Source organism: Parus major, chromosome 4, assembly GCF_001522545.3.
Source record: "Parus major isolate Abel chromosome 4, Parus_major1.1, whole genome shotgun sequence".
NCBI lineage: Eukaryota > Metazoa > Chordata > Aves > Passeriformes > Paridae > Parus > Parus major.
In genome coordinates, this window is record NC_031771.1 from 27,127,602 (window position 1) to 27,140,577 (window position 12,976).

The 12,976-nt window shown below is 36.1% G+C and overlaps 1 protein-coding gene across 1 annotated transcript in view; it reads left to right on the forward strand.

Annotated features, from left to right (window-relative positions):
• Nucleotides 1-12,976, forward strand: part of LOC107202736 — a 62,851-nt gene that overhangs the window by 27,412 nt on the left and 22,463 nt on the right. Inside the window, exons 14-15 of the mRNA XM_033513610.1 lie at nucleotides 1,025-1,136; nucleotides 4,460-4,559. Of these exons, the coding sequence (XP_033369501.1) occupies nucleotides 1,025-1,136; nucleotides 4,460-4,559 (212 nt within the window). The remainder of the gene's footprint in view (nucleotides 1-1,024; nucleotides 1,137-4,459; nucleotides 4,560-12,976) is intronic.

Sequence of the window (12,976 nt, forward strand, 5' to 3'; positions counted from 1 at the left end):
TTAAGAGATCTGTTCCTTGTGTCATGTTTTATACAAAGCTACCTCCCCATCCTGTTGTAGATCCATGCAGAAACTACACTTGGAAAGCCAGAAATCCAGGGTTTACTGTGAACTTGGGGTGATTGTTCACGTGCCTGTGTGCAGCACTGTGATGAAGGAGGAGTTGTATGACTTCCCTCAAGAGATACAGCAGATGAGAGCAGGCTGATAAGGGCTGTGTAATTGCAAATGCTAAAAGCTTGTGTCCAAGAGCTATTGAGAAAAGCAAATTATGGAAAAACCCTTCAGGAAGTGTTAAATACAAAGACTCAGGACCTCTAAAAAGCCATATTTCTGGAAGCTAGGTGATTATTTTAGGAAAAAAATAGAATGGTATATTTTCCATTTCATGTTTGGTCTTGGACATTATTTCAGAAGCAATTTGGCAATATGTATGTGAAGAAGTCTTTTTTTAAATAGTCTCTGTGATCCTTTTATTTTCAGGATTTTCTGTTATGTTACTAACACATGAAAGGGCTAAAAATGGCCCAGAGTATTTTTTGAACTGTAGTATCTGTAATTGTAATGTTTGTAGACAAATAATTTAAAATAATTTAATACAGACACAGTTTGCAAATTTCATTACCTTAAATGAAGTTGTCTGTCTTATTTTTGTATTTAATCAAAAATAAGGGTGGCCTCATTTGTAATGCGTGAACACTCTTCCATCTCTTTACAGCAATTAAAAAATTGTATTTTGTACTATGTCCTGTACATTGCTTCACTATTTCAGGTGTTGTGGTTATATTTATTATGACAACAATGATACATTAGCAGTGTCTTCAAAATGTTCCACCAAAGCAAAAGACGTTGCTTGTTCCACCAAGCAGAATACATATCCTAACAGAAATCCCAATCCCAATATTTCAACTGATAAAATCTTTTATACAGCTACTTGACAGGGTTAACTTCTGTGGACTACACAGGCTACCTCAGATAATCATTTTGAGACAGTCTACTAATAAAAAAAAATCCTTTGTTGCAGGACTCGTCTTATTTTCAGTCAGCTTGGGTATGAAGATTACAGTGCAGTTAACATACAGGTTTTAGGGTCTGAAGATACATATGGACCTCATGCTAGAAGGAGTATAGATGGTGTAAGTATGCAGTGGAGTGTTCTTAAACTTTAACTGACCTCTTTTAATCTTTCCATATTGTTATCTTTTCCACAACTTTAAAGGAAGTCACTGTCATCTTGGGAATTTCACCCCTTCATGCTGCAAAGAACTCACTGTCACTACTTAATATACAAAATTAACACTGACAAGGTCTTTGCAGTATTGGGTCTTCCAGAAGCACTGATAGGAAATCTTAAAGAAATATTGTTGTACTCTGTTCTGATGTTCTCCTAAAGAAATACCTTATTACAATAACTTCTGTAGCATTGACTTAAATTGCATTAGATGTAATGCTAAAATACCACATTATAAATATTGCAATCAGGAAATCTCAGCATTAATGTTGCCTGCACAGCTTCAAAATTGTCGGTGAGTACTACTTAAGAAATAATCTTCAGCTACGTAATTCTGCACTGTGACTGCATATGTAAGGATATGAATGATGGCCATAGCCACTGCAGTATCCATGGTCTGTTTTCCTATTCTAGAGAATGAAAGTTCTTTTTAAAGTAAAAAGAGTGTAAATCATGTCCTCACTTAGCCACAGTTTAAATATTTAGACAGTTTAGTTTGTTCCAAAACAGTAGCATTTCATTCTTCTTTGTCAGTGGCTGTGTTGCAAAACTCTTAAGGTACACGTGGCAGAACTCAACTCTGGGTTTGTTCTTATGAGTGCTGACATTTAATATCCAACAGTTTGTATCTAAAGGGAATGAGAATGTGATGTAGAGAAGGACAGTGGATTTCTTACTAGTGAAATTTAGTGTTCTTAGAAATTGGTCTTAGAAATCTTAGAAATCTTAGAAAGTTACATCTGCAGCTATTCATTTCAGTACTTGAGTTTCAATTTCCTTCAGCAAAGCAGCAAGAGTTGCTTCCTGAAGACTGAGCTTTATAATGTGGTCTTTTTCATTTTAGGACCATAAAACCTGCAATTTTAAGCATCTTACTAAGAGTGCAGAATCAAAATTCTGAAACATAGGAACAGATGTTCCAGATGTTCAGCTTGTCTGTGTTCTGTTTGTGCCAACTCCTTATCATTATGCATTGTAATATATTCTTTAATGTAATTTTTATATAGGAAGTTTTCTGTCTCATTGTACAAAGTGAATGTAATGAGCTGAAGAAGAACAGTTTCTCCCTCCTGATTATTCAGTTTGCCTTGCTTATAGTACATTAAAGAAATTTTTTTAAATGAAAGAGAATATTTGTAGTACTTTCTGTATTTCCAGCCTCAGTTCCCAGGTCTTACATCAAAAGTAAACAGTGTTACCACCATTGTATGTGCTTCTTATACATGCTTGAAACAGGATGTGAGAGCTAAGGCTGAAATACAGGAAATCACTCTATTGCCTTACCCCTTCATGCTTCCTCTTCTTTTAGAAGACACTAACCAGGGGAGCTTTCATCTGGAAAGCAGCCGTGGTAGCTTGAGAAAAAGGATTGGGGAGTGGAGGTTGCTTTTCCATTTAAAATACAAAGTCATAGAATCCATTTCCATAGGAAAACATTTATCCTTTGGGGCTTCAGGTAGGGATAATGTAGTCCCTTAAACACTATTTCCTACCATGTCTTTCCATGCAAAATTAGACCTGGTTATTTGGGTTACAAATCACAGTGCTCAAAACCAGAGCCATACTATGCTAGGCAGTATATTAACACATAAAGAAAATAGTTCCTGCTTTGAAAATTCTACTACCTGAATGTGAAACAAAGAAGCAAATACATAAGTGAATACCAAGACAGGGTAAGTTGAACAATATTTGGAGCTCAGTGTCGATATCTGATGTGGCTGGACTAATTCCCATGCACATCTGTCAGTCTGGTGCAGTGGTTAGTTACCCTTTGCAGCTGTGAAATCACTTTGTCTCCCAGCCTTAGGTAAGCCTGCATTCTGTAGTCTGAGCTGCTGTGTGGAGTATTGCCTGTTCCTGACAACACAGAATATCCTTGAGAAACAGGAAAGAGTAGCAAGCACTTCTTTTTCTCAGACTTCTCTGCCTGTTGATATGATTGCTGCCTGTCACTCCAGTAGCTTGCTTTGTCAGCAGCAGCTCAGTGGGAGCTACAAAGGATCTGAATCAACACTGAGTAATTCTAGTGCTGTTTGATTTTAGTGTCTCCTGTTATGTTGAGGAGGAAGGAGTTAGGACAGTGACACAGCATCAGTGAGTTTGTGGTTTGGAAATCCAGGATGTGTTTCATGTAAAGGCTGTTTATTAATGGTATGTCAGCCATTAGAGTTTGCTACATAAAAACCGTACGTGCTCTCTTAGTTTTCTGCTAACTCTTTGTTAATTGATTTCCAAGACATTAAGACTTTGGTTTGCTGGTTTTTTTTTTTAAATTCTGATACTGTAAGATTAATGGCTTCAGCCTATATACCCAGTTTTAATACTGGGTTTCTCCACTCAAAAAATGATCCAGCTTATTTTTATAGACCAGTGTATCTTGCATTTGCAGACAAGGAGGTAAAAAGGAAACTTTAAATGGAGTGTTGATTATATGGTCCAGTTTAGAAACAGAAAACAGATGCAAATGCACAGATATGTTTTTTTGCAAGAATGTTTCTGGTTGATTATTATTTGTTGTAATTTAATTAATCTTGTGATAGCTTTAAGAACACAGAATGTTAAAATTGTGCATTTGTTGGGTTTGTTGTATGGCTGCATTTTTTTTTGTGTATTGCTTCCAATGGTAGATCCTTCAGTGGCTGAAAATAGAATTTTTTGGAAATTTGAAGTGAGAGACAGTGCTTATCTGCAAGGACAGGTGTTTTGACTAGAGTAGGGAGCACAGTACTGATTTTGTTTACCTTTAGAGGGAGCATCTGCTCTTCTCTCTGAAAATGTGGTGGTTTTCACAAGTTCTGTTCTCACATTTATCTCCCAAGGATTAGGTTTGAACTCTTTTCTGTGTACAGATCTGCTTCCTTCTTGATGCTAAGAGAAGTGAACCTGGCTCTTTAACTTGGCCCCAGAGTACTTTCAGTGCACTTAGAATAGAATAAATGAAAAGTTGGTTTGCCAGTTCTACCGACAGTGAAGCCAAGTATTTGGTATTGTTAGTTACAGTACTTGATTCTTGGAGTAAAGTCTGACTTGAAATACCCAATTGTTGATTGCATGGTATTCCAAAATAAAAACAACGAAAAGTTAACAGCAAATTATAGTGATGGTGGATAAAAAGTCACTGAATTATTTACCTTGAATGCTGAGCTACAGTTATTTTTCAGTTTTGTGAATTTAACTGATGTTCTACATCTAAGCTAATCTAATCTAATTTGAACCTTTTTGAAGCAGGGTCCTCGGGAAGCTGTTATTTGGCTTGCTGTACACCATAAGCAAAGAGAAGCTGTAGAAATCTTCTCCAAAGAGATTGCACCAGCTGGAACTGGCATGGGTAATTATTCATACCATCTTCTAAGAATTTTAAAGTTACTTTTTATTCTATGAGCATGACTAGCACCCAAAAACTTAGTCATGTTAAGGTTCCTTATGTTGTTGATACCGAGATAATAATTTTTAAAGGTATATAAGCTTGGTGTAGAAATGCAACAGACATTAGCAGAATGATAAAATGAAAGTCCTGGAAGTTTACCTTCATATTCCATTTAGATTCTTTATTCTTCCCTTGCTGGTACTGTTCCTTCCTGTTTTGTTCCTTTTCCTCATCCATCTGTTTTCCTACATGTGACTGCACTGATGTGCAACAGTGATTTATTTTTTTACCATGTTTCTAAATCTTAGTAAAGCTATCAGACTTTGCTGGCAATAAACACTGAGGGTTACTCAACTGGCAAAAAGACACCTCAGTGTCCACCTATAACGCTGCAGTTAATGAAGAGATGCAGAGTTTGAGAGTTTTGAAGGTTCTCTTCAGACTTCATTATCTGGTGTTACTACAAAGGTTTTTTATTGATGCTACTGTACTTTTAACTGTTTAATGTACAGCTGCTTGTGTAAGTAATTACAGCATTCAGATATAATTTTAAAAATACTGCAGTGATGGTGCTGACAATCTGCATCTTAATTCATGGTGCATATTAAGTACCCAACTTAAATTGTCATCCCGCAGGATTAAGTCTAACTTCAAATTATTCTGTCCTTACCATTTGGTTTTGTGATGTATTGCAACTATTGCAAGATTTATTTTTTAATTGATGTGTAAGGTAAAATCAAACCACTGGAATTTAATTAAGTCCGTCTTAGTTTTGAGGGTATATTTTAAAGTATTTACTTAAAGGTCATGTAATGTGAAGTGATCTGTGCTTCTGTTGCTTGCCAAAAAAAAAGCACATTTTTTTGGTAAATGCTATTGGTTTCTCTAAATTTTCTAGAGGGACTTACTATTTGATTATTTTGAGCAAATTTTTATTCTGTTCTACTCCCAAGTCCCTTAGGTGTCACCATTGTAACTGAGTTCTAAGCTCATTGATGTGTTTTGTGTATAGGTCATGAGTACTCACCCCACTTCTGTTATCCATTCTAAATTAATTCAAATTTTGACAGCCTAATTTGAGGACTAGAGCTTATATATTTTGTAGTGGGTTCTGCATACCTTAATGAAGATTACATCTAGGATTTATATAGATCTTCAAACTTAAATTCCATGGGCTTAACCTGAAACTCAAGTTCCATAGCAAATCTAAAATCCTGATTAATGGAGGAATTGTTAGGTGTTGCCTTGTAATTAGGGAGCTAATTTTTTTTTTCCAGTTGGTTAAAAACTGCGTAGAAGTGTGCACATTCTTGCATTCTGTGTTGTGTGTTATGGTCTTAACAGTATTTGCAGAGAACAATATTTGCAGAGAACAGTTTAATGCAGGTTGGGGTTCTTTTTCTTTAAGTTGTTTTTAAAGAGACAAGATCAGCACATGGTCATTTTTTTTTTGTCCCTACAATATAGATATGATAATGTAGAAATATTTCTTGATATAATATTTAAAAATTTTGCAATTCTCAAGGCTGATCAGTAGGTTAGCATTTACCATAGATGTAGGTTGCTTCTAAAGACTTGGTGTTTTCCTTATGAATGAAGGATAGTATTTTCAGTTGGATCAAACTACCATTTCTGTAGCTAGTTACGGAATCATAATTGAAGTAGTTCCTCCTTTTTCATAGGGATTTCCCCATAGCAGACTACAAAAGTAAAAATCTGTTCTTACTATGTATTCTATTTATGCATAGACAATGCCCTAGAAAATATCCTTTTGAATTAAAGAAAGCTGGGTGGATTTAAAAATCATTGCTTATTTGTACGGTCCAAAACTAATGGACCTGTACATGTCTCTCCATTCTTAATGTGTGCTCCTTTTATAAAGCAATTTCTGTGTGTATAAGCCACTTTTGAAGTCTGAAAGTGTTGGTTTTATGAAGGGTTCAGTTTTTTCCTTTTAACACTGATCTTTGTAGAATGAAAAAGTGAAAAATCTGCTCTGCATGGTTTGGGTGGAATATATGTAGAATTGAAATAAGAGTTACTGTAACGTGAACATTTGTGCCTTTGAGGTGTCTGGCAGACTTTGAGTTCTTGCTATCTGGTCTTTCAGTGATGAAGCAAATGTGTTCCTGTGTGGAATTAGGTTAGGCAGTCTGTGTGGATGATGGTTGGGTTGCTGGGTTTGTTTCCTAAAGGAACAGTTTAAGCTTTTCAGAACATCCTGTAGAAGTTTTTCTCAAAAAAACCAAATGTGTTTCAATTCATAGAGCCGCTGGTAATGAGCAGCAATGGGAAAGAGGCTATTTCTGGAATCATCCAAGCCATCTGGTGATAAATAGCACTTTTCCTTGCCAGGTACAGGACTGCAAAAGGGTTTTTGGCCTCCGTGACATAAATGACTACTGTCAAAGGCTATCAGGGCTGTTTACTGACATGTTTACTGACATGTTTCCAAGTGCTTGAACAGCCACATAGTCATTCTTTTTTTTTCATTTGTGGAAGATATACTGGGACTGCTTCATACAGTCACTTCTTTCAGTTGCTGTTGTGTGGTAAACTTCTGTATTACCTGTGCCCATAAACTTTTATATAAGCAGAGAAGGGTCAGTTTTGGGATCTAAATGCTTAGAAAGCTACTTGTTGATGTGGAATATGGTTAAAGAAGTGATTAAGAAGAATGTTTTTAATTTTTTTCTTCAGTGAGATTTAGAATTTTGCAACACTGCCAAACAGTAATTGGTGGTGTACTAATAGCTGCATCAGCTTAATGATGCTTAGTTTCTAACAGTAGTGTAGAATTCCAGACCTTGCTGTGAAAAGCAGAACAAGGAATTCTTGATGCCTAATTGTCTTAAAATGGGCAGCTCCACAGACAAGACTTGTAGAGATGGGTAAATGATCTTGGGAGCAGAAGCCAGAACTAAGACTGTTGAGATTGTTGTTGTCCTAAGTGAATTCTCTAGTAGCAGCACCTGGTGTTCCTTTCCCCTCCCCTTTTCCTTGAGCTTTTTCCCTTCCCTCTATTTCACTGTACAAATTACTTCAATTCTCCAGTGTTACAGGTTCAGTGAGAGGCAGAGCTTGCCCCCATGGCAGTGTGGTCACCCTCGTGGGAGGGTCAGAGCATCCATAGGCAGAGAACCCAGAACCTGAGCCTTGTGTGCCCTGTGTAAGTGGTCAGGGCAGTGAACACCTGAGGTCCCATTCTCTACATTGCTTTTTCTCACTGGGCATTGAATAAAAATAGCTGTGGCTGCTGTCTCCTACATGGATAGAGTATGCCTATCAAATGTGGTTCTGTGCTTTGCACATGGATCTGTGTGATGTAACTGCATGTGGCTTTGTTCTGCCAAAATGGTGGCAGTTGTGGGGATACACACCAAGTGACATTTTAATCATGAGTGGCTTTTCCTGATGAAAATCTTCCATACAATGAAGTCCTGTGTTTCAAAGATGGCCAGCTTGGTCACACCCCTCCCATCTCTCCTGTGTTAGTTCACTTCCAGGAGGTGAGATAGTGACTGTTAGTCATTACAAATAGCCCTTCTTTCTTGTTCTGCATATTCTTTTAATGAAGAGTAGAGAAAAAGCAGGAACAAATTACAAATCTTTCATAATGGACACCAGGGAGGAAGGAGAAGTTGTTGACTTGCAAAGTGATGTCACCTGAACTGAAACACTTCATTACATTATTTTTGGACATTTAAGAGTGACCTTTAAAAAACAAAATGCACTTTTAGATCTGTACTGGACAAAAAGGGGAAAAAAAAAAAAAGGAAATATTTTCTCTTCTGCTTGGACTGTATCTAGTGCTTGAGGGGTACTGTTTTTAACTGTATTCTTCTTTCCCCTCAGTAGCAGTCTGGTGCTTGTTACTCTTAAGTGATGTGTAGGCAGTTGTACAGATAATAATCTTCATATATAGCACCTTTCATCCAGGAAGCTTTAGCAAGCTGTGTAAAGATGATCACCTAAGCTTTCTAACATCTGATAGCATTGGAAAGTACTCTGTCTGCTTTACAGATGTTTTCCTGAGATAGTGAAAGAAAGCATAACCACAAAAAAATGTGAATTAAGGGTCCTTGGTTCTTCTTTCCCTGTAAGAAATGCTGAAGAGCAACTCCACCAGTATTTAAGGGGACCAAACCGGCTAAAATTTAGGATCAAGGAGTAGAGGAGAAGAAAGATTGAGAAAAGAGATTTGATGGTTCTGAATAAGAGTGGAGAGTCACAAAGCTCCTTTTGCATCTTTTGTAGTGAAATCCAGAAGCACTGTCACTTCTGGTGTTCCATCAGGTGGTTGTAGCCTGTTAGTCACTACTTGTGGAGCTTTCAGCTGGAACTGTTTGGTAGTTATGTTTTGGCAATATCATAATATGAAAATTACAAATTTTACATAAAATAGGTATTAATTTCTGTAATAATCAGTACTATAAGCCTAGTTTTGGTGTTTTTCACTTAGGCTGAATTTAAATCACTTGACCCAAAATGTTTTACCTGTTTGCCTGATAAGTTTTTGAGGGAATTTTCAGTTGCAATTTTTCAGATTTCACAGGGAACAACAGTAAAATGAAAATAACTTCTTTTCCTTCTTGTGATTAAAAATCATATCACAGTAATTTTGTTGAATAGTGATCTTAATAATGCTTCACTGCAGAGACTTAAAACTTTGGATGTTAGGTCTTCAGTATCAGATGTACTTTTTAGCAAGTTTAGAGTCTTAATGTCAGTACTTAATAACTTCTAACGTACTTTGCAGCATATGATTTTTGGATATGATAAAAGTTTTGGGCATTTGTATATGTCAAGGATAATACACCTTAGGCCTCATAAGAGGAAAGCATTGTATAGGTTCTGATCAATTTGAGAGTTCTGATTCCTCCCCTCTTCCCTCCACATCTGTAGAAGGACAGCCATCTAAAGGCATTGAGCTAACTTGAAATTCCCAATTTCTTATGAAATTGCATCCTCTGCATAAAAAGAAGGAATGCTGTCTGTATGTTGAAATAGACTGAAGCCTGTGTGTGTTTATGATCTGTAGTATATGCAAGGTGTTGGACCTAGAAGAGAGAATTTTGAGATGTTGCATTTTTTAAGAAGCTTCCATAGTCAACAATGAATGACAGAGATTTTCAGTCATTATATTATTTTCTATTTCTAGTTTTTATAATTCCGTTATATTCAGTTATAAAATAGTTATTCCCTGACTTTTTTTCCTAATGCTTTTTAAGTTTCCATTGTTTTTGTTGAAGGCCTAGGAGGACACATCAGTGTACTTCCACAGAAATTGTTTCTAAGTGTTACTAAAACTGCAGATGAGACTCTTAAGCCCAGAGAAGAATTTGAAGTTACTGTATATAGACATGCCATGTTGGAGAGCGATATGTTGTTTATTTTCTGTTTGGAATGGAAGACATTTACTGTAAACTTCTGTTGAGTATGGTATTTAGTTCACAAGTTCAAACACTTAATCAGTGTTCATTTGGATTATGCTGTTCTGATGAATTTAAAGGGATACATGCTAAAAAAAAAAAAAAAGTCAAACACACCTTATCCCATCTTTTTATATTTTTTTACAATTAATACTTGAGCTTAACCTTTCAATTGATGAAACTGTTCTTTCTGTTTAGTCCTCAGTAGTCTGAAAGTTGATAAAAGCCAGGATTTTTTTAACAGCAAGCAGCAAATTTGGTTGGCTTAATGCATGTTGGTCTCGTGAAAAAAAGAGTAACTTTGAATCTGTCCGTACTGTTCAGTTCTAATAGTGGGATCTTCACAGCTATTTTCCTGTTCTGTAAAGTGAGATTCCTGTGTTTGGCAGTGGAGAATCCTGTACACATAGACTTAGATTTTAAATACATATTTAAATATGTGTATCCTAGTTCAGTGCAGTTCCACAATGTTCAGTCCATAGAAGTTCACCCTCACTTCATAAAAGCTAGCAAACACAGACCTGGTTTGTATTACTCAGTGAAAATGTCTTCATTATGTACAGTCCAGTCAGCCAAATGGTTAGAATTTAAGTAATTTCTGTTGAATTCATGTCTTTATGTTGTCTTTTTCAATTCAGATACTTAATTCTGAATGAAATGCAGTATAGCAGAAGCTCAAGAAGAGCCTTACTGTGGGAATCTGGCATTTATAGTTTAACAGGCATTCAGTAGCTGAGAAATGTTTTGCTAATAGCTGAAATCATGTGCTGACCCTTATTTCACATTAAAATGACCGGAGTTTGACACTAAGATGACAGCTGGTTAATACAACTTGAGATTTTAAAGTGCTTGAGTATATGTAAATATTTTGACTGATGTCCTAAGTGTGTTGGAAGATACTTTTAGAAATGTCCTTGTTGTAGCAGTTCACTGCAGTCCCCATTTTTTTGAGAATAATACTGCAGAAGATAAACTATCTGCTGTTTTCAGAGGATATGGATAGAATAATTAAGAACATACAATTGACCCTTGTACAAAAAGGTTATATGCATTTTGTACTGATATTGACCATATTGTGAGAACTGCTGAGTATAAAACCTGAGATTTTGGATTTCTCTGGTTTGATCACTTAAAAAAATAATGCTTGACAAAATAATACTTTGTCTGGTTTTATATAAAAAACATATCATTCCTTAGAATATGCAGTAATTACATTAATAACCTATTGGTTTAGCTAATTCAATCACTGGAAATATAAGGGTCAAAAGCTGAAAGCTGTTCAGCAAGAGACATCGCTGTACCTTAAAATTCTGTGAAACTTTAAAAAAATACCTTAAGTTTTATTAAAGTGCTTAAAACTTCTTAGATTTAGATTTCAAGTAGCTGGAGTATTTTCATGCTTATTTACTTCAAAACATTTTACAGAATCCTTCATGCAGTCTAGTGTCCTTTGTCTATTTCATAATGGTTTATTCTGTTGAAAAATATACAGAATTGTGCAGAAGGTTTTTTTTTTGACAGAAGCAGATTAAAGAATAAGTAGTAATAATCGAAAATTAGGTGTGACCATTCAAGTAGGATTGGAATACGATAGAGGGAATATTAAGGAGGCAAAATATCAATCTTTTCCACCATCTGTAAATCCAGTGGGGAATAATGAGGGCTGGAAGGAATGAAACTTGTTTTGCTGGAAATTTGCATCTCATAGCTTGATTGCAAGTTCCAGCTGGAATTTTTTCTGCTGTGGGGCATTTTACAGGGTGTGGTATATATGACATAGATTATAATGTATTAAAACACGGTAGTTCTACATATTGAAATAGGTGCTTATTTGGGCTGATTTTTGCATGTTTTACAGGGGCTGGTTTTCGGTGGCTCCATACCCTGAATTGCCCCAACTGAGAGCAGTGTTTGTTTTCCTAAGCACTCTTTAGTTTGCCTGCTACCTCTACTCATGAAATTAATCAGAAACTGTTTTATGCTGTCTTTTCCAGCATATCATATGTGATTTTTAGAAAAATTTGTATTTGCAAGTCCATCCAGAGATGGGTTTTACAGGGTGAGAAAATAAAAAAGATCAAGAGACAGCTGGAGAGATAAAACATAAATGGGAAACCAGAAATGGTCAAGCTGTTGTTGCAAGGAGTGTATCCTGATTTGGTTCCACCTTGTATTATTTACATGAATATCTGTTCCTACATCTCTGCTCACAAGGGAGTGCCAGTCATGGGGTGTTAGTGTGCTTTGGTGTTCTTGAGATTCCTCTCCATCCTTCAGATCTGGGTCAAATTTGAGAGTCTGCAGGTGTGCTGGAAGAACCATGGACACAAAGGAAGAAAACCTGACAAGTAATTAATTACATGTACCTGTATACACAGAGGATGATGGTTTGTTTTTTTGAAAGATACTCGGGCTGAAAATGAGTAAAACTTAAAGTAGGCTAGAGGAAGGAGTCATAAAATGAAAAGACAGAACAAGACTTTATGAAGAATTGTGCAGATTAATCAAAGCACTTTCTAACTAATAATTTACTTATTTAATAGATTCAGTGTAGATTTACACCTTTAAACACAGAATCCAGAGGAAGGTTCCCATACCAGAGCTGAGTCACGTAAAAAGGAGAGGATTTACCACTCTTAGTGCCTGAAGTTTTTCCAACCATGTCATATTTGGGATTAAATAAAAACAGTGGAATCCCAGTGGTGTAATCCCAAGTAGTCATTGGTTTAAAATGCCCAGCCACTTGGAGAATTTGTAGTTCTCAGGCTTGGTCCCAGCCACTGTGAGGAAGTTCCACTGTGATGGAAGGTTTATGGATCAAACACTTGAATCAAAATAAATGTCATGATACTCAGTTTGACACTATAGAAATACTGTATCTACAGATGAACAGGATATAGATAAACTGAAAGAAAGGTCTCCCATTTAAAGGTAATCACCCCATTT